The following is a 21,680-nucleotide window of genomic DNA, read 5'->3' on the forward strand; positions in this document are numbered from 1 at the left end:
ATATTTTTTGTGAAGTTTAGTTTGGAATTGGTGCTTAAAATAGGATGGCCCTATGTACCATTTATAGGGGAAACGTCCTGGCCATGATTTTTACATTGCCTAAAACAGCCAAAGTAGTTTGACCAATAAGATGCAGGTATTGTACACAATCGACCAATCGTGGAGCGTAGCGCTTGAGAAGGTAAGAACGATCAGAGCACGCACGTGTTCGTTCCACTTGAAGCTGCACAACGATCATTACGACACCGAAGAAGCGGGAGAGCGATTTATCTATAATTGCGAAATATTTTCATACAACGATCGATCTGCACCGTGCTAACAGACAAAACCTGATCATTTCAGGCAAGCTAGAAATCGTGGCAAGGATGCGTCCCATAAACATGGCCCGTATGGGCACCCTAGGTCCCTAGCTTAAAATCGATTAATACTAATTGCGGCACGTGACTTCAGGTGTGGCGGTTTGAGGAAGTGAAGGTAGAGACTACCAAACTTTGGTGGTTCATAGGTTGCTTTTTTTTCTGTTCTACAAAGTAAACATAAAACGATTCCGCAGACTCTTCAGTTTGAAACAACAGGAAGGAGCACTGGAACCGGAAAAGCTGGATGAAGCCTGTAATTAACGTCCAGGGAGAGCGCCTTTTAAGTCCGAAGTGCCCACACAACTATCTTTTGTTCATTTCAGGGATATTTCTAAAATATATGATTTATTTCGTTATTATTTTTGTAACCTACAATATTAATGAGCACTGGTCTGCGCGCGCTTTGAGATAAATCTCCTGTAAGTTATTTGCGTGAGAGGTGGTGGATCAGAAGAAAGGGGTAAGTTGACTTTAGTGTTGTTACCAAATTGTCTACATGTATGCAAAATAGTTTCGGGTATACAAGACATTGAATTTAGCTCCGTTTAATTGCAACTTTTAAACACTTATAGAAAAGAAAAAAAAATAACACACAAACAAAAAATATATTAATCATTCTTCAATGAGGATTTTTTCCCCCATAAAATTACTTATAAAATAAAAAGCATATAACCTGTAGTAAGCTCGTAAAAATTCCACACAGGACACGTTTGTTTATGCAGGAAGAGCCAACAGCTCCCGAAGAGAGAGAGATCTAGAAAAATGCTGTGTATTATATTTTAGTTTTCTTTTAAGTTGGATATTGTTTTGCTAATTACCAAGAATATTAATAACTATTTTGTATTAATAAAAAGACATTTCTGATTTGCATTTTTAAGAAATGGGCGATAATGACATCGAAGAGCAGGGCGGTTTTCGCGAGCAGAACGATGAAGAAGATGATAATCGAGGAAATCCCAAGAGAAGAGGTCGGAGGGTCGAGAAGTATCACAAGCATGTTTCCAGATGGATGCTTCCCGAGGAGTTGCGGGAGACGTATCTGGAACGCGCGAACTGCTGTCCGCCACCAATCTTCATCATCCTCGTCAGTTTAGCGGAGGTACGATCAAAAGTTTGAGCAAAACATCAACCTTTGCACCAGCGGAATTTGATCTTCCTGGGTATCGGATTAATTGAACTGTTTCTACTGTCGCCACAGTTATTGGTTTTTAAGCCTCAACAGCTTAAACCAGGCAAAGTTTGCTGGTTTTTGTTTTTAGCTGGTTTTTCTAATTTCTTAGTAGAATAAGCTGAAAATCCCGTTAAAACCAGCCAACAGATCAGACTTTCGAGACTGGCAAACAATTTTAGACTGGTTTAAGCAGATTTTGTTCAAAAGGGATATATATATATATATATATATATATATATATATATATATATATATATATATATAAAATATGTACTAATATAAATGTTTGTTCATTGGGAAAACTGTTTGCAGCAACCAGTACATTTCCATAATTTGTGAATGTTTTCGTTGGGATGCCTCACTATGAAAGAACTGAGATTCTTTTGAGCTTAGCCTTCCACTTTTCTGTTCGTGTTTGGCAAGTCCTAGCCACAGTGTTTAAAAAGCCGGATTCATCCTTGTTTCCATGGACATTCCTCAAAATAGACCTCTAGTCACTGATGATCAGTGTCTTGAAAATTAAGAAACATATGAGACCTTCTATTTTTTATTTTTCATTCGTTAAACTTTATAAATTAATTTTACATATTTTTTACTTACATGATGTACTTGAATAAAAGTTAAATACTGCTGAGCCATGTGCTACAGTAGAACAGGTTTGGGACAGTGCTTTGGGCAACTGGAATAATGCAGTTACCAACTTGTTCTGTGTCTATTTTCAATGGACAGTTGGGAGTGTTTATCTACTATGCAGTATGGAAGCCTCAAAAGCAGTGGGTAACTCTGGGAACAGGGATATGGGAGAGTCCTCTTACCTATAAGTCTGATCACCGTGAGGAGGCTTGGCGGTTTCTATCCTACATGTTTGTACATGCCGGGTAAGGGGATTTTGCTGCCTTCAGTTCTATTTTAAAATGACTCTATATTTTGAGACCGTTATGGTTGTACATAAAAGTGCACAATAACAAAAAACACAAAAAAAAACTTATTTTCTTTCAGTGGCATAAACTCATGTTGCACTGTAGAAAACCATATAAACTGATTACTGGATCTGACATCCAAGTCGGTTTCTTATTGGTAACTTTATGTCTGTCTGACCATCTTTTTTGGTTTAGTGTGGAGCATATCTTGGGAAACCTGATAATGCAGCTCTTTTTGGGTATTCCCCTGGAGTTGGTGCATAAGGGCTTTGAAGTGGGCATGGTCTACATGGCTGGGGTCCTTGCAGGTGAGTTTTTGTGCATTTCAGTAGTTTATATTGGGAATAGAATACAGTATCACAGTTCAGTAGTTTAGGATACGGTATATAATATCACAATTAAAAAATAATATACTGTATTTTTCAGACTATAAGTCGCACCTGAGTATAAGTCGCATCAGTCCAAAAATACGTCATGATGAGGAAAAAAAACATATATAAGTTGCACTGGACTATAAGTCGCATTTATTTAGAATCAAGAGAAAACATTACCGTCTACAGCCGCGAGAGGGCGCTCTATGTCTTCAGTGTAGACTACAGGAGCACTGAGCAGCATAGAGCGCCCTCTTGTGGCTGTAGACGGTTATGTTTTCTCTTGGTTCATGTCTCTTAGTTCATTTCTCTTGGTTCATGTCAAATTAATTTTGATAAATAAGTCGCACCTGACTATAAGTCGCAGGACCAGCCAAACTATGAAAAAAGTGCGACTTATAGTCCGGAAAATACGGTATATGTATGTATATATATACTCTAATTTAAGAGTTGCGATCGGTATGGTTTTTAAAATATATTTTTAAAGACGTCTCCTATGTTTCCCAATGCTGCATTTATTTGTTAAAAAATACAGTTGAAACTAATACTGAAAAATATTGTTATTATTATTATTATTTTTTTTTAACATTTATTTAAAGTTTATTCCTTTGGTCTTCAGTGTCACATGGTCCTTCAGAAATCATTCTAAAATTTGATGATACTCATCAATGTTGCAAACAGTATTTCAATAATTCAGGTTTCTTTGACGAATCAAAAGTTCATAGCATTTATTGAAAAAATTGAAATCTTTTAGAAATGTTTGATGTCTTAACTGTCACATCTGATTTATTTATTATATATTTGCCTTCATTCATTTCAGTCTTTATCTTTGGATTCTCTTCATATTCTCATGGAATGTGTATGTATGAATCCTCTTTCAGGATCACTTGCCAGCTCCATCTTTGACCCTTACAGTGCTCTTGTGGGTGCTTCGGGTGGTGTTTATGCCCTCATGGGAGGTTACTTCATGAATGCTGTGGTGGTGAGTACATTTCCAGTTATATTTGATGGGATATTATAAAAATGCTGTTAATATATACTAAATTCCCAAATAAAACTTTTTCTTTTTCTTCTAGAACTTCAGGGAGATGATGCCACTTCTGGGAGCCTTTCGCATCTTAGTAATTGTTCTGATTGGTGCGCCCATTTCCACTTTCCATTCATTAAATCTGACATCTTTTTTTTTTTTTGTTAACCACTATTAATATTTGGAAAAACTAAACACTGTGTCCAGACCTATTTACTCTCAAATAAAATGGTATTTATTTATTTTTTCAGTTGGAACAGATGTTGGATTTGCTATTTATAGAAGGTTCATTACCCATGAGGTTGGCATGAAGGTGAGATGATTTTGAGACCATATATTGAACAAGCATTTATACCTGTATACCTAGCTACTACCATATTAAGATAATAATCTTGTTAATATACTAGAAAGGTCCTTAATACTTGGCTTTTTTGTTAGGTCTCCTTTGTGGCCCATATTGCTGGTGGGGTAGCAGGCATGACCGTTGGTTATGTGTTTTTCACCAACTACAGTAAAGCGCTTCTGAAGGACCCACGCTTCTGGTTGTGCATAGTGGGATACATCGCATTCTTCTTTTTTGCCATCATTTTCAACATCTTCTTGTCCCCAGCACCTGCATGAGGAGCATGTGTGTGTTGAAATGATGCATCAGTTCACAACGGACAATCATAGCTTTTTGAAAAGGGGCAGGTCTCAGGTCAATTTCAGAAAATGCTGTTGGTTTTTTAAGACTCTTAGGGTCGTATGCTTCTACACTACATACATATCTGAAGTAATTCAATGTAATTTTCAGACAGACATATAAAATTCTGTAATTCATATCCAAAAATTCTTTTGGTTTTGTTTAAATGCTTACTCATAATGTCGTTTCTCAGGAACAAAGTCGAGTTTAATATTGTATTTTGTATTCATATTTGGTGGAGCCATTTATTTTATATTCACAAGATTATTGAGCTCTTTTCCAGAGTAGTCTACAACTTGCTGTCATTTTATAAAACTCAATTTACCTACATTTCAAATGCATTTCTATTTTTTTTATACTATTTGATATGTCATCATAATACCAGTAGAGGGCAACACTGCACAATATGAAGACAGTCCTCAACCTGAGGTCACAACAATGTAGTTTAATTGCGATATTGCATAAGGTATAGACCTGTAATCAATAGAAAATTGTGTCACATCAATGAGAATAATATGCATCTACAGTTACCTTGGATTTTTATCCTTGATTATCACTTCATTAAGATTCAGAAATGAGTTTAAGTTTGGACATGTGGTGACTTGAAGAATCGTGTCAATTAAAACAAATATTTTAAAAACATTTTAAAACCAATGTATCCATATGGGTCTGTTTCATTTAGCAATAGTATTTGTGTTTAACATATAGTTGTTTTATGAACTGGTTCATGAATTTGAGTGTGAAGTAAAAGCTGTGTTATCGGAAAGCGTCCCACACCGACTGCTGTCCTCTGTCCCTCTGTTCTAATTAGCTGATGGTAGTTCTCCCAAACAGATCATTGATTGCTGGCCAATATGGATACAGTGTTCTTGCCAGGCTAAACAGATCATTCCAGGTATTTTCAGTTCACGAAAAATCTATTTGAACTGTTTCTATTACAAATACATGAGTTAATATGATATTTAGGGCACTTCAATGTTAACTGAGGTCCTTCGTAATTATACAGTGCATTTGCTGCAGGGATAGCTAACTTACAAACCCCATTCAGTTTTTTGTTCTTAATTTAACCTAAACTTCAGCCACATAGCACAAAATAGTTCTTTCAAGCATGATATCATAAAGTGATCTTATTTACTAATGCTAGTCCTGACCCTTGCTGCACAATAAACTGAATTTCTGTGTGATATTAAGTATTCAGTTCATATGAACTGAATACCTGAGTCCTACCTGAGTAAGGATGCGTTCAATTGATGAGTGAAAGGCTTCCATGAAAATATAGCAGCAAAGCTGTTTTCATCACTGGTAGTAAGAAATGTTTCTCGACCACCACGTAATCTCGAGTAACGACTGCTGAAAAATCAGTTTTGCCATCACAGCAGTAAGGCAAGGCAAGTTTATTTATATAGCACATTTCATACACAATGGTAATACAAAGTGCTTTACATAAAAGAAAGTAAAATAATCATGAAAAATAATCACAACAATAAAACAAGGAACATAAAAACGTTTAAAATGATTTAAAAATTGATTAAAAAATAATTTAAAGCAAGTAAAAATAGAAAATGATACATAAAATACAGTGCAATCAGCTTGGACATTGCACAGTGCTCCTTCAATAAATGCACAGCTAAACAGATGGGTTTTGAGTCTAGATTTAAATGTGGCTTATGTTTTAGCACATCTGATCTCTTCTGGAAGCTGGTTCTAACTGTGGGTGGCATAATAATAGACATAATAATAGCTAAAAGCGGACTCCCCTTGTTTTGTGAGAACCTTTGGTATTTCTAACTGACTCGATCCTAATGATCTGATTGATCTGTTAGATTTATATTCAGCGAGCATATCTGCAATAAATTATTTAATATTTTTAATATAATAATTGAATGTAAATTTTTTATTCTATACATTAATCACTATAACATTTATTTAATATTTTAATAACTTAAAAAAATAACTACATAAAATATATAAATAACATAATATATATTTCTTAATATTACTGATTTTACAGTACTTCTAATCAAATGCAGCCTTGGTGAGCATAATAGACCTCTTATACATATAGAATATAAATACTGAATTAGGCTCAGATTTAGGTTATCAGAAAAATAATTTAAGTTAAGACTAGAATGGTCTTTAAATATATATAAAAAATATTTTATATATATATATATATATATATATATTTTTTTTTTTTTCCATGAAATAGTTATATTCTCAGCAGTGAGCTTAAAATGCATTCAAGCCAACCTGACATATGCTGCTGCTTTTCTCTTTTTAAAAAATTACCAAAGGTTTCATTTAGCTACTCATTAAAGTCATGTCTAGTCTGAATCATATTGTGTAATGAAGAGGCTCACTCACTACATTAATTAGGACTTGCCTGATATGCCCCTAAATAGATGTTGCAGACCTTGGATGAAACCAACCAACTAGTTAGTGAGTGTAATGGGGTTGCACCATTGATTTCTTTTAAATGGAATAAAATATCACCACAACTAGGAGAGACAACTTAATTACACTGGCCTGGACCCAGCAGAGTATGAAATCGGACATGACCGATTGATTGCTTCCCAAAGTATTGACTACTGAAAGTAGTGCCAACATGTGGCCAAATGCCATTAGAAAGCATTGGATTTAGCTGTGAACACATTCATGGAAAATAATAAACAATACTTCTTAGCCTTTTGCGGTTTTATTTGATTTTACAAGAATAAAACAAGTCATTGTTTTGTTTATATGTGCTTAAAAGAACCAACAGGCCTTCATTTCTCAGTACAAAACGTGGAAATCCACCAGCAGAGTTGTGCACATGCTTTTAGTTCATCACACTTGGGCTATTTCTGCAATTCAGCAGAAAAATCATTCAGTAATGGGTGTAAACTAGCAATCAAACATGTAAGACAGATTAAGAAGGGGTGCATAAGAGCATGAAGAGTATCCGAGCCTTAAATTTATACAGAAGAGGGCTTTATAATTCCACAATGTTTTATTTACGCATGGCATACACTGGGTTGGCGAGCTGAATCAATTCAGTGTTCACTTCATCATATTTATAGTGGAGTACTGGTTATTGACGCACTGAGATACAGAAGCAGTGCTCTTGCCAACAGGCCCCTGCGTATTCGGAAACCCTCTTTTGGTGCCAACAGAGAGGAAAGAAAGGGTCACAAAAGTTCAGGTGATGTGCTGCGTCAGATGAGCAGGTCACCAACGATTTTTAATATTTTGGCAGCCTCATCGCGCTTGTATGACCCACGGGGATCTAAAGCACCGGCAGTCTGTCCATACTGCTGTAAGGTAAATGGCATCGGCTTGCACATTGATTTCTCCTGCATAGCTATAAGTTGGCAGCAAGAAGACCTACTTGTTTTGTGTTTAGTCAAGACCTTAATAATGATCAGGATGGCAAGAGTCTTTTAGTACTTAACAATGTGTAGGCTGGAGTAGCTTTTGAGTTACCATGAGGATTTACTTCATTTTCTCCTTATTTGTTTAAGGTATGTTGGTGTTTTACTGTTTATTTATCTATGTTTAATTTAACAATAGACCATCTACACATCAACACAGCATTACACTGAGAGACTGCCTACATTTTGTAGCAATACATGTTTTGTAAATTATTTAATGTTTTTAGTGATGTCAGTGAAGCCTGCTTTATTTTTACCTGATACTATATTTTGCCCTGGATTTGTTTTTTTGTTTTTTTTTACAATATTAAAAAATATTTTAATCTTTTTTTTTTTTAATTCTAATTATACCAAAATCGGCTATACTAAAATCGGATTAACTGTAAAAGTTTTGTTGGAGTGATTTAGTGTTTATGACTGAATTTTGTCATATACCTGATTCTGCAATGATTTGATGCTTGCAATTGAGACTTTTTCTTATGTAGTTTTAGTCTGGCAACACATTTTGTGTATATTTATTTTATTACTTACTAGTTTTGAAAAAAAGTTTATAGTGTATGCATTTATATAACTATACTGGGTTACTCTAAAATGTTCTTAGTTTCTCTGGTAAAATGCTGATTTAAAATAAAAGTGACTGTAATGATGAAAGTGATACAAGTCCGTTAATAGTCTGTTACACAATTTGGTTTTATTTGAATGCATTTTAAATATAAAATGCGACCACTAGTCCATTTTATTCTTTTGGCATTCTTTTTTTTCTTTTTGGAGGTTTTTAGATACAATTGAAAGGAAACTACCAAATACAAAATTGAGAAGAGAAGAAACGGACGAACAAAGAAATATCTGGAAAAAAAAATCTATAGATGGGACATTAAATTAGATTAGAAAACATGATTTATTTCAAGGTTTATTATAGTATGTAGCAGTGCAATGAGGAATCAGGTCTTTATGTATAATAAGAATAGGGACCAAAGTTTTGAATCTTACAAATTATATTTTTGTATATTACAGTCTGTTGTTAGCAGATTAAGTTTATTGGAAGCTTTGATTTGTCTTTCTTGAGTAAAATTATTTTATTTTGTTTTAGTCAGTGCAATGAGTAAGAATATTTCTTGGTGTTTTGATATAGCTAGTATAGTCAAGTATCTACGTATCGGTACGTTATGGACATATTGGGATGTTGAGGTCAAGGATCTCTGGTAGCCTACTCATAAATGAGCATGCTGAACATATTGACTGAGCCCCACAGTCCAATTTCATGATTCTTGCTCCCTGTTTACGCTTTTTACAGACACAAAAATGCCAGAGTAAAGATGGGTGACTGGAACTTTCTTGGTGGGATTCTAGAGGAGGTGCATATCCACTCCACAATGGTGGGGAAAATCTGGCTGACCATCCTCTTCATCTTCCGCATGCTGGTGCTTGGTGTGGCGGCGGAGGATGTGTGGAACGATGAACAGGCTGATTTTATCTGCAACACCGAGCAGCCTGGCTGCCGCAACGTGTGCTATGACAAAGCCTTCCCCATTTCCCTCATCCGTTACTGGGTGCTGCAGGTCATTTTTGTTTCTTCCCCCTCGCTGGTGTACATGGGCCATGCTCTCTACCGCCTCCGAGCCCTTGAAAAAGAACGTCAGCGCAAAAAATTGGCACTGAGACGTGAATTGGAGGCTGTGGACATAGAGATGGCGGAGGTACGACGCAAAATAGAACGTGAGCTTCGGCAGATCGACCAGGGGAAGCTAAATAAAGCTCCCTTGAGAGGGTCTCTTCTGCGCACCTACGTGGCTCACATAGTCACCCGCTCGGCCGTAGAGGTGGGTTTTATGACCGGACAATATGTTCTGTATGGGTTTCATCTAAATCCACTCTACAAATGTGAGCGGGAGCCCTGTCCGAATGCAGTGGACTGCTTTGTATCTCGACCCACTGAGAAAAGCGTCTTCATGGTGTTCATGCAATGCATAGCTGCCATCTCATTGTTTCTCAACATCCTGGAGATCATGCACCTGGGATACAAGAAGCTTAAAAAGGTCATCTTGAACTACTACCCACAGCTGAGGGATGATCTCGATGACAGCTACTATCCAAACAAGCTGAAGAAAGATTCCGTGGTGCATCAAACATGCACTGGCACCTCCACTGGCCGCAAGACCACCATTGCTTCAGCACCCAGTGGATACAACCTTCTTCTCGAGAGACCACCTGATGGAAACGCCTACCCTCCTTTGATCAACCCATCCTCTGCTTTCTTGCCCGTTCAGAGTGATATGCAAACCAAAGATGGTTCTGATGCACCAAAGTACTCACAGAACAGTCCCACAGAGCACAACAGCAATTCCAACAACACCAGCAGTGATACACGTTCACCACCTTCCAACTCAGTCACGCCGCCAAAGCAAGATGAAGGGGAAGATTCTATCCACCCTCCACCTCTGTTCAAGAAAGGCCAGGAGTCTAAGACTTTAGACTCATCGAGCCATCCCAGGGAATCTTCTCACACATCATCCGGCGTGGGAAAGAAGCCATGGAAGGTCAGCGCACCCTGGAACTGCTCAACGGTGGTAGAAGGTAATGGCTCAGACACGGATTCCTCGGAAGGTGCTAAGGCTCGCTGTCCCTACGCCGCTGTGCGAGCTCGTACTTCATCCAGGTCTGATTCCAAAGTGAGCAGGCCCACTTCTCCCGATTCAATAGAAGAATCCAGCTCTGAGTCACGGCATAGTCCAAGAGCATCACCAAGCCATCGTGCCTCAATGGCCAGCAGTTCCAGTAGCAGACGAGCAGCTCCTACAGACCTACAGATATAAGAAAAACTCAATATAGGCTTTCATTGTTGATGGTAGCCATGTCATTTTTACAATTACAGTATATTTATTAAAGACTAAAGTTTTATATTCAACTCTATAACGTTGTGGCACTCCTTAACGGATTGTTTTCGCTCTCTTTTTACATATCAATTTAGCAGTACACACTGACAGTGTATTTCATTAACAACAGTAGTATGACTACTAGGGAGATTGTATGTATAATTATGTATGTCTGGACATGTGTCTTCCTGTATCAGAAGTCAAAATGATGTAATGGTAAAAATAATAATATTTATTATTATTACACATTGTGCTTTAATACAGCAACTGTAAAAATCTTCAAAAATATGTTGTGGAAAAAAATATTTTTATGTGCATATGTCATATTAACAGATAATATACTGGTCTGATTCACAATGCAATTAAACCAGATATCAAATCTTTAAGTCTGTCTTTTCTAAGCATATGGACGACCAGCATTTCTAAATTAGGAATCTAAGAAAGATTAAACAAATGGAATAAATACATTTTTCTAGCTGACTCATATTAATATTAGTATGACGATGAGAACTTAGATATGCTTTAATCAGCAAAATAAAGCTGGTTTAGAACCTTAAGGCTAAAGTTGCTGCTACTGTTAGTACCAAAGTTGTAAAGTACCAAAAGAAGCAACAGTTTCTTCCCACAGGCTTGAAATGAACTTATTACACCACAAAATTCAAATGTTATTACTTTTTGTATTATTATGGTTTTGTACTTTTTGTTTTGTATGCTGTCTGTTGCTGTTATTGTCATCGCTTCATGTCATACTACGGCACTAAAGAAAGTAGCCTATCTATAGGAAGCCTCTTGCTCTTGTCTTACACTTGATTGTAAAGAGAAGAATCACAGAGAAGAAGGAAGCGGACAGATAGAGCCATTTGAAAAGTGTTCTTATAATTTTAACAAAATCCAGTGTATTAATAATACAGCTCAAAATATTTTAAGTGCTCACAGCACCATCTACTGGACTAAAGCCTATAGCTATATATATATTTTGAATCCTCGCACAAAATATAACTTATATTCTGACTTACAAATGTCAGAAATTAAATGCTGCTCTAATTTGAGGAACTGATTAACTGGATTGGTTATACTTCCTGGTTGTTTTAGAGAAAGAAAGCATGAAAGAATAACAAAACGAACAAAACGCAATCCATGTTTGTTTAGATGAACCTGGTTTGTAAGACAGTTGTATATTCCTGTTCAGCTTTTGAATTCAAAGCTTTTATAATTATCATTTCAAGAAATCTGAATTAAGATCTAATCCTTTATACTTTCTTTGGTGGCATCCTAACCACAAAAATATAATCTTTTAAATGTATCTTTTTTTTCCAATTTAATTGACCTGTGCTACTAAAAGCTAAAGTGCAGCAGTTTTGTAATCTGATTATTCAGTACTGTGCATATACTGTAGTAAAACTAACAACAACATTGGCTTTATTCTGCTATGTGACACATTGGTCAATCACTTGTTATTGTCTGGAGGCCTAACCTTTAATCAGCCCGTCGTTTAACTGGTACACATATCAGTTATGTGTGACATAATTTTCATTATTACATTAAACAACAGCCTATTTTAAGAATTTGAAGTCTAAAAACAGTCCAAATTATTAACATATTTACATGGTAAATGGATATGACCAGAGCATAACAAATGACCAGAGATGTTAATTCCAGTTTACCCATCTGAAAGATTATGCCTGTGTTATGTCATAAAATATATCATTATCATAATAGGCTACAAGTACTACTACCATATTTGGCATGCATAACCTAATGTTAAAATGGTATAATAACCAATGTATTAAAAATAAAGTTAATATAATGCATAGAATTAAATCAATTAATTAATCAATCAATCAATCACTAGTTACTTTCACTTATTTTTTTGTTTCTTCTTCTTTTTTTTAAGAAATGTAATACATTTTGTTTCATATCTAAGAACAAAAACTATATGCCCACTTAGCTTAGAAAATGGAATTAAACCACTGATCTATATAAATTACATGTCTATTATAGATCAGCGGATTAAACGTACATTTATAAAAGAAAATTCATAAACATTAAACATGTACCAACAAATCTTTATCAGCATTTCAAGGTAAGAAATACCATTTCAGGTGAAAGGTCGGAAAAAACAGCCATTCACACAAATCCGTTGGTCAGGTGACCATCAGGCACATGACTTGGAACGATCCACCCGCATTTCAATAGCTTAGTAGAGTGACACATTAGTTATCCAATCAGCGTACGAGTTACCCGGCGGCCATCCAATTGCACTCGAGTGTCGCTCTTAAGTGGGCGTTTATTCGAGAAGGGAAACACAAGAGACTGAACTAAGATTTAAAGGAGAGTCCATAATAAGTTTGCGCTCACCTATTTCTGCGATACCAAGGTTTTATGTTTGTTCACTGAGCATTAATTTCGTGCTGGTTGGATTACTAATAATCGGCCAGGTTAGATTTTAAAGGGGTTGGGGAGGGGGTTAACATGTCGATCCAGTACGAGGCACCGCTGGCGGACAGCTACGGGGTGGCGGACTCGTTTCCCAAAGATTTCGGATATGGAGAAGAAGAAGGAGACATTGAGGACAGTCCTACTCCCTCCGACAGCAAACCGAGAATCCTGTTGATGGGATTGAGGAGGAGCGGAAAGTCCTCTATCCAGAAGGTAGGAGGAAGAGATGATATTTAGACCGTCTAGGTTATCCTCCCCTGCGGACTTCTTAGCCCAGCGAGTAAGAACCGGGTCAGAGCCGCTCCAGGCTGCCCTGCTGTCACTGGGCACGGGCAATATCACCACCCAGAGCCCTTACAACCAAACTATTTATTAAGCCCTTCTGGATTTATCAAGCTGGATGCCATACAGGCCTAAATGCACCATACTCATTCAGTTGTCGAAGAAGGATATAAGTAGCATATGCGTGCCATGTTAATGTTGTGATAACTCACCCGGCACGTTATTTCTCATCCTTCACCACACCCTCTTAACACAGATGATGCAGATCATGCGAACAGAAATGGTTGACTAGAAGACACCTTTCTGACTTTTAGAAGTAACATAGTTCATTCCTGAGGACCATCTACCGTCTTTGTGCATCTTATAAACAACTGGTATTCATTTCTTATAAATTGTGTAACATTAAGTGCATCTCCTGTATGTTATTAATCATGTTGGTTTAGGAAATAAAGCCATTAAAGATTGCTCTCAGTAATTGTCGCTAATTTAAAAATGCACACAAAGTAGTGCATCACATGGAATGAAACTTGACACAGTCTACTAGAAAAAGCTGTTTAATGGGACATGGAGCGGGTCGCCCCCTCTTGGGCGCTGCCATGGTGATGTCACATGACATACTGTGCCATGTAATTGATTGAGAGACAACTATTGATTAAAAACAGTAGTAAGATTAAGTTTGTCTTATATATCATTTTAATAAAAACATACATATAAAAATACCAAACATTACAACAACTCACATCATACAAACAAGCAATTCCTGTCAGTTGATAAATGCTGCATCATCAAGCACTGGACATGAACACATTACAGTCAAACTGCCATACCGTGAAACCACTGAGTTATGACTCATATATATATAGATCAGTGTGTGAAACACACAAATGCCACAAGGAGAGAACTCATAAGCATGAGTTCTCCCTGAGAATTAAGTCTTGCCACCAGTAAGCTCCTCAAAGTCCATGAAGCATGTGACGGGGCATTTAGTTTGATTTCACAACTGTCTGACTTTATCACTCTCCCACTGGAGGAATGCTTTAATGTCCTGTGCAAAATGTTCTTGACTTATTAGGTGGTGTTTCATAAGATGTCCCCCAACGAGACCCTGTTTCTCGAGAGCACCAACAAGATCTATAAAGATGACATCTCCAGCAGCTCTTTTGTCAACTTCCAGATCTGGGACTTCCCTGGACAAGTGGACTTTTTTGATCCAACCTTTGACTACGAGATGATTTTCAGAGGAACTGGGGCCTTGATATTTGTCATCGACGCACAGGTGAAGCAAGAAATTCAAAGCCTTGACACTAATTACTGTGCACACTCCCCCAAAAATAGTGATGTAGTTCTGTCAGTAATTTGAGATGACTGGATTCTTTTGTGAAATATTATAATTACAAATCATGGCTGGCTAAGTTTTATTCATTGTTTGAGGCAGATAAAGGTGGGTTTCGTAGTGTTTATGTTGGTTTGTTTTATGATATTTCAATAAGAAAGTAACTGTATTAATCAATTAAAGTTGTCATTGCTAAAGGAAGTTTTTTGTTTTTACTTCCATAGTATGGAAAAAACACGTAGGAACTCAATGGGCATGAAAAACTGTATGTTTACCTACGTTTGTTCACCTTCACCTACTGGTTTATCTACATTTGTTAACATTCACCTATTTTTTTGATGAACTATACCTTTAATGGTTCTTAATAGCTGGCTTATTTAAATCTTGGCATTGAGTCCAGATATTCTGGCTTCATTTAATTGTATGTTGTTTGTCATTGAGGCTTAGATCATTGGATCACATTGGCTTAAGGTGAAAATAGGTACAAGATTGACTTGTGCTGATAAAGGGAAGTCCGTGCTGTTTTCTCTCAGCCCTTCAGTTCAGCTGAAAGTTATTTTAAAGGATATGATCGATTAGATCGCAGATTTGCAAACCCTTTTACCAGTGGAAGTCTCCACTACAGCAGTGTGTGCTATATCACACAAAAAGATGTGTTATTTTATCAAGAAGAGCTGTTAAAGTCTTCTGCTATTTGAAGAAACTTTCTTACATAATTTTTGTAGTTCTGCATCTGTATATAGTTATTTTTTTGTAAATATGTAAAATGCAATTTGTTTGGTAAACCTAAAGTATGGCATTTTCTCTAAACCTGGCCATCCTCTACATTGCACATTGGCAGCTCATACCATCTTGCCTTCCTCTGTATCACAGGATGACTATGTGGAGGCCCTTGGTCGACTCCACCTAACAGTATCACGCGCCTACAGGGTCAACCCAGAGATCAACTTTGAAGTGTTTATCCATAAAGTAGATGGCCTGTCTGATGACCATAAGATCGAGACCCAGCGGGATATACACCAGAGGGCTAACGATGACCTGGCAGATGCCAGTTTAGAGAAACTGCATCTCAGGTAAATATTTGCAGTTTTATTTCTAATGCTGTTTATTGTGTGCCACTATTTATGCGATATTAGAAGACGGAGCAGAAATCTACACCATTCTTAATTTTTTAATTCTGAAGAACATCTAATTAATTTGTGAATATGAGGAAAATTCATTTCTGAAATCTGTAGATTTTTTTATGTTACTAAATGCGGAGAAACTGTGTTAAGTCAGAGCTCTGGTGTTGACATAATAATGGATGTAATGGATTGATGTCGAAAAGCAGTTCTCTGAGGAAATGGTGATGTTAGATTTTATTTCATGAGCTCTGTGTTAAATCTTAGCGATTATAAGCATTTGCAAAATTCATTTGGTTATGTGATTTTAAATAGAGTGCCACTTATGGCTGAATCCAATTACATGGTTTTTCTGTTGTCTTCACTAATGCTTTAGAATCTCCTCGTACTTTTTACCGAATGTGACGATGAATATGTATCTTATAACTCTCTGATCTACTTGAGAGTGTCTGCTTAATGGTGCATTATCTGAAAATATTTGCATTTAACCTTGTATTATTTGTGATCCTGGACCACAAAACCAGTCGTAAGTCACATAGGTATTTTTGTAGCAATACCCAACAATACATTGTATGAGTCAAAATTACTAATTTTATTCTTTATGCTAAAAATAATTAGGATATTAAGTAAAGATCATGTTTCATTATTAACTATTTCAAATTTTCCTACTGTAAATATAGCAACACTTATTTTTTTAGTAGTAATGTGAATTGCTAAGGACTTCATTTGGACAACTTTAAAGGGGATTTTCTCTATTTTAATTTTTTTGCACCCTCAGATTCCAGATTTTCAAATTGTTGTATCTCGGGCAAATATTGTCCTATTTTAACAAACTATACACCATTTGAAAGCTTATTTATAACTTTTTATTATTTATATTTATTATGTCTGGTTTTGTGGTCCAGGTTCACATATACCTGTATCATCCAAATATGGCATCTTCAATCTCCTCAAAAAAACAACAACAACAACAATCATATATACATATATATGTGTGTGTGTATATATATATATATATATATATATATATATATATATATATATATATATGCACAATTTTGGTTGCTTTAGGCTATATAGTTTTTATGTGTTGAAGTCATATTAGGAAAGCAGGAAGCTTGTTTTCGTTCAGCTCTGTTCACTACAGCAATACGAGTGTACAGTTCAAGGAGGCTTGAGTGGCCAGTGCCTCATGAACAGCATGAATTTCAAGAATACTTTGCATGTTCTGCATACTGTGATCACCAGTGTCAAATCTCTCTGTGGTCTTAATAGCTAACACAACCCTGGTAATATGAATAGTTTAAGTAGGACAGAATAATACATGCTGCTGCCTCACTTAACCTTAATAATATAATCCTCAAATGAATTTGAATATTAGAATCACTCACATTGCAGTTTCTCAGTTTTGTCATTTTTCAGAATTGGCATCTCCTGCCATTTCTAACAAGTTGCTTATTAAATTGCCACATCAGACCAGTGTGGTATTAGAAGATTTTTTTATTAAGTTAAAGGTTGCTGTGCAACACAGCAGAGCCTTTATGCTGCTTCTTTTCTGCTAGATTCTGGTGTCCTTTGTTTTGGTTACATTTCTATTCATTTGGCAACAGATCTGTTTACACTGTCTCCCAAATCTACAGTCAATAACATTATTTTCACATGAATACCCTACTAAGATGGCCATTTTGATCAAGAAGTGCATTTAACTGTTTGCCACTAACACACTTCCATTGCAGTTGTCAGAAGTGAATGTTCAGTCCTGAGACATGTTTCTTTAGCTATTGTTTAAACATATGCAACAAGGTCTGATCTGTGTCAGATAATGGAGGAAAATTTTGTATGACATTCTGTCTAATCGAATGCCCCTTTTCTGTCCTCTACAGTTTCTATTTGACTAGTATATATGATCACTCCATCTTTGAGGCCTTCAGTAAAGTTGTCCAGAAGCTCATCCCTCAGCTTCCAACGCTGGAGAACCTTCTCAACATCTTTATATCTGTATGTGTCTCTCCCTCAACACTTCACAACGCTTCTAAATGGGTCATGCTGTGTTAATGATACTTGCACCTTAATAAAAGTTCCATTCCCTCTTTGGTCACTCCATTATTGTCATTATGAAGAATATATTGTGTTGTTGTTGCTGCTGCGGTGGAAATGGCTTATTCACTTTCCATCTCTGATGCAGTCATGCACATGCATGTTTTATTATCCTCTCAATGCTTTAATGTCCCATATCAGACCCTGCAGGGCATTATGCAACGTGTGAGTGTATGTGTGTTTCTCTGCTAATAGAATTCAGGGATCGAGAAGGCCTTCCTGTTTGATGTTGTCAGTAAGATTTACATCGCCACCGACAGTTCACCGGTGGACATGCAGTCCTATGAGCTTTGCTGCGACATGATCGATGTGGTCATCGACGTCTCTTGTATTTACGGGTGAGCCTTGTATAATATTTCTACTTTCATATCGGAGTACATGCACAATACATACAAACATCTATCCAATGACTCCAATTTCACTCAGATCTTTCACATGAAACCGGTTTAAAACTTTATAATCCCCAAATTCTCTTAACTTGTAAAACCTACTAATATCCTTTATTTGTTGACATGCTTTTAAACTAAGGAAATGCGACAGACAATATATACCTTATTTTTATCCGTCACAGTGATAGAAAGCATTTTGAATTATCATTCAGTGATTAAAAATGTCTGTATATGACAAAAGTTAGATCTTGAATGGTGTTAAAATTCCATTTTTAATAATGCACATAGAAGTACACTGTACACTGCCCTTCAGAGGCTACGGAAGATAGTTACATGTTTCTCAGAAGACAAAATAAATTAAATTTACATCGATCTTCAAATTCAAAAAGTTTTCATGTAAACATTGAACTTGATCTTCTGTAGTCACTGAAGGGCAGTACTAAATGGAAAAAAATATGATGCTTGGGCAAAATAACAAAAATGTACACATCTCCATTCTGTTCAAAAGTTTTCACCCCCTGGCTCTTAATGCATGGTTTTTCCTTCTGGAGCATCAGTGATTGTTTGAACCTTCTGTAATAGTTGCATAAGAGTCCCTCAGTTGTCTTCAGTGTGAAAAGATGGATTTCAAAAGCATACAGTCATTGTTGGAAAGGGTTCAAATACACAACAATGCTGGAAAATCAAAGAATTTGTGGGAGCTGAAAGATTTTTCTGAAGAACGGCAGGCAGATTAACTGTTCAAGACAAACAAGGGACTCATGAACAACTATCACTAAACATAAAAACCGGTAACAACACACTATTAAGATAACAACACAGAATTAAGAATCAGGCAGATGTAAACTTTTGAATGGGGTCATTTTTATAAATTCAGCTATTAATTTTCTCTTGTGGACTGTGTTTAAACATTTTTTTATGTGAAATATCTTATTCAGGTCAGTACTAAAACAAAAAATGTTTTTATGATCCCTCTTATTTTGGTAAAATAATTAAACATATTGCAGATTCTGAAAGGGGGATGTAAACTTTTGACCTCAACTGTATTCCTAATGTCATTTTTAGTATGCTTTTTGTCAGTTGCATTCTTAGTATGTTTCAATCACACAGATTAAAGGAGGATGGCAGTGGCAGTGCATATGATAAGGAGTCTATGGCCATCATCAAACTCAACAACACCACAGTGCTCTACCTAAAAGAGGTCACCAAGTTCCTTGCCCTGGTCTGCATCCTGAGAGAAGAGAGCTTTGAGCGCAAAGGTACACCACAGCAATAATTATTGTGATGCCTTTCATACTAGCGGTTTTCGGTTATTTGTAATTTTCCTTTCTGTGCCGCAGGATTAATAGACTACAATTTCCATTGTTTCCGGAAAGCCATTCATGAGGTGTTCGAGGTGGGTGTTTCTACCTCTAGGACAAGCAACCAGCCAGCTGGCACCCCTCTCCTGAAGACTGTTACCTTAAACGGAACCCCCAGGAGCACTGTGTAGAAAAGTAGCGATAAAAACAATGATGAAAGTGTGGAGATGATGGATAAGGTAACAAAAGAGAGAGACTACAGGATGAGCCACATTCTGAGTATGCAGACCATCAATACTGCTCCCAAACACTTTATAAGCAAGAGTTTGAATGTCACTAAAATAAACTTGCTGCAGTGGGTGGGGCAGAAATGTTATGTGGGTAAGCTTGCAAAGCTACAGATGGATGGAAGGGGAGAGGCACAAAAGAAGGTGGAACACTTTTTTTTGTGACTAAAAGGCATTAACAAACTGTTCCTCCAGAAAAGACCGCAAACAAGTAACAGTGCAAGTCACTTAGGAAAAAAACAAAAGCACAGCAAGAAACCAGCCGTCCCGCCTGACGACTTGGATGAATGCTGTATGATATGCTGCTAGTCACATTTCTGGTCACCAAGTTTAAATGCATAGCCGGTCTACTCCTCAACATGTGAATGTGGTAGACTTCTGTGAACATTTCTGGTGCACAAAATTTGAGTGTACACTTCTGAAGCCTTATGTAAAGGAGGCCTGTCTGATGCAAGCCCCTAGTGCACACATGCACACTTGATCACCTAAACAGCCCATGTATTGTGTATGAAAGATTAGTAAAGGGATTGAAATGTGGTTTTGAATTTGTCTTGTGTGTGTGCACATATATGTATCCAGTGTAGAGGGTGGGTGGGTGTGTTGCATATGCATCGGTTCAGGGCCCAGAGATGTTGTGAAGTCACACATGGGAGAGCGTTTGTGACTTCGAAAGAGCTGTACCATTTCATTCGACCTCTGGGACACTGTGATTGCACTTACCTCAGAGGATGTCAAGGAACCTACCTAACAAAATTCAAACTGTTATGCTGTACTGTTACCCTCCAGTAGCTCATGCAATCCAAGGGACATTGTAGGATGAAATTTGAATTACTTACATTCCGGTTCTGAGGTGCCAGTGCAGTTTTGCTCAGATTTAAAACTCACTAATCTTTGCTTTCACTCTTCCAATCAGCATGTTGTTATTGATTCTGAAAAAAATCAGCTTTAAACAGAAATGAAGGATAACTCATGTAACAAGACGTTTGAATCAGTTAAAATCCATTCCATGCATGACTGTAGAGATGCTTCATATTGTCTCAAATCAGCTCATTCTTTTTTTATTTCATTTAATGGGAACTAAATGAAATATGAAAAAGCACAAAAAACTGATCTTCAAGCTTGCTTGTCATTCTTGTTTGTCAGACTACATATAGGACACAAATTATGCCTGTCTTTGGGTTTTGCCGAAGGTGTTATCATTCACAAGTAATAAAACATGTACACACACTGGAAACAGTATGCATGCTGTTATTGATTTGGTCCCTCATTCAAGGTATAAAAACCTGCCTAATACTTACATACTGGGACCTTTCATGTAAGAGATTGAGGACACTTGCTAAAAGGGGAAAAAAATATTGTGTACACAAAATCTTCCAAGAACACTTTGTTCAGAAATGAACATTGAAAAATAGGTTTACTGTTGCTGCAAAAACTCTTGACTCTTGCTAAATCTTCCGAGTCATACACGTAATGTTGTGCGTCAAAATTTATTTCAAAATGTATTTCAGGCGGAAATGTAAGTAATTTAATATTCACATCCGCCCACTGATTCACGAAGTGACGATGCCCGATTCACAAACACAATCGTTATTTTTGAACCAAATCTTTTCTAGTTCGC

The 21,680-nt window shown here is 36.6% G+C and overlaps 3 protein-coding genes across 4 annotated transcripts; all 3 read left to right on the forward strand.

Annotated features, from left to right (window-relative positions):
- The first annotated feature begins 218 nt into the window (after positions 1-218).
- On the forward strand, positions 219-5,184 carry rhbdl2 (rhomboid, veinlet-like 2 (Drosophila)). 2 transcript variants are annotated; one of them, XM_059568140.1, is made up of 8 exons: positions 219-474; positions 1,238-1,458; positions 2,260-2,408; positions 2,646-2,758; positions 3,703-3,803; positions 3,898-3,958; positions 4,100-4,161; positions 4,287-5,184. In XM_059568140.1, exons 2-8 carry the CDS (start codon positions 1,240-1,242, stop codon positions 4,467-4,469), a joined length of 888 nt encoding a protein of 295 aa, XP_059424123.1. In that variant the 5' UTR covers positions 219-474; positions 1,238-1,239; the 3' UTR covers positions 4,470-5,184. The 2 variants fall into 2 exon arrangements, with proteins under 2 accessions (XP_059424123.1, XP_059424122.1); XM_059568139.1 differs by lacking the exon at positions 219-474 and adding an exon at positions 492-819.
- Positions 5,185-7,911: 2,727 nt separating this feature from the next.
- On the forward strand, positions 7,912-10,947 carry gja9a (gap junction protein alpha 9a). Its single transcript, XM_059568142.1, has 2 exons — positions 7,912-8,030; positions 9,235-10,947. Exon 2 carries the CDS (start codon positions 9,257-9,259, stop codon positions 10,751-10,753), a length of 1,497 nt encoding a protein of 498 aa, XP_059424125.1. The 5' UTR covers positions 7,912-8,030; positions 9,235-9,256; the 3' UTR covers positions 10,754-10,947.
- Positions 10,948-13,104: 2,157 nt separating this feature from the next.
- rragca (Ras-related GTP binding Ca) lies at positions 13,105-20,607 on the forward strand. The gene is made up of 7 exons (XM_059568143.1): positions 13,105-13,465; positions 14,607-14,810; positions 15,741-15,940; positions 17,872-17,986; positions 18,281-18,423; positions 19,585-19,733; positions 19,815-20,607. Exons 1-7 carry the CDS (start codon positions 13,286-13,288, stop codon positions 19,964-19,966), a joined length of 1,143 nt encoding a protein of 380 aa, XP_059424126.1. The 5' UTR covers positions 13,105-13,285; the 3' UTR covers positions 19,967-20,607.
- The last annotated feature ends 1,073 nt before the right edge of the window (positions 20,608-21,680 follow it).

Source organism: Carassius carassius, chromosome 15, assembly GCF_963082965.1.
Source record: "Carassius carassius chromosome 15, fCarCar2.1, whole genome shotgun sequence".
In the NCBI taxonomy this organism is placed as follows: domain Eukaryota; kingdom Metazoa; phylum Chordata; class Actinopteri; order Cypriniformes; family Cyprinidae; genus Carassius; species Carassius carassius.

Excerpts from the sequence above, each read along its gene's own strand:
- rhbdl2 (XM_059568140.1), top strand. The coding sequence starts at position 1,240 with ATGGGCGATAATGACATCGAAGAGCAGGGCGGTTTTCGCGAGCAGAAC. Across the intron at positions 3,804-3,897 it reads ACTTCATGAATGCTGTGGTG|AACTTCAGGGAGATGATGCC; the intron begins GTGAGTACATTT and ends TTTTTCTTCTAG. Across the intron at positions 4,162-4,286 it reads CCCATGAGGTTGGCATGAAG|GTCTCCTTTGTGGCCCATAT; the intron begins GTGAGATGATTT and ends CTTTTTTGTTAG.
- rragca (XM_059568143.1), top strand. The coding sequence starts at position 13,286 with ATGTCGATCCAGTACGAGGCACCGCTGGCGGACAGCTACGGGGTGGCG. Across the intron at positions 13,466-14,606 it reads GAAAGTCCTCTATCCAGAAG|GTGGTGTTTCATAAGATGTC; the intron begins GTAGGAGGAAGA and ends TTGACTTATTAG. Across the intron at positions 18,424-19,584 it reads GACGTCTCTTGTATTTACGG|ATTAAAGGAGGATGGCAGTG; the intron begins GTGAGCCTTGTA and ends TCAATCACACAG.
- gja9a (XM_059568142.1), top strand. The coding sequence starts at position 9,257 with ATGGGTGACTGGAACTTTCTTGGTGGGATTCTAGAGGAGGTGCATATC.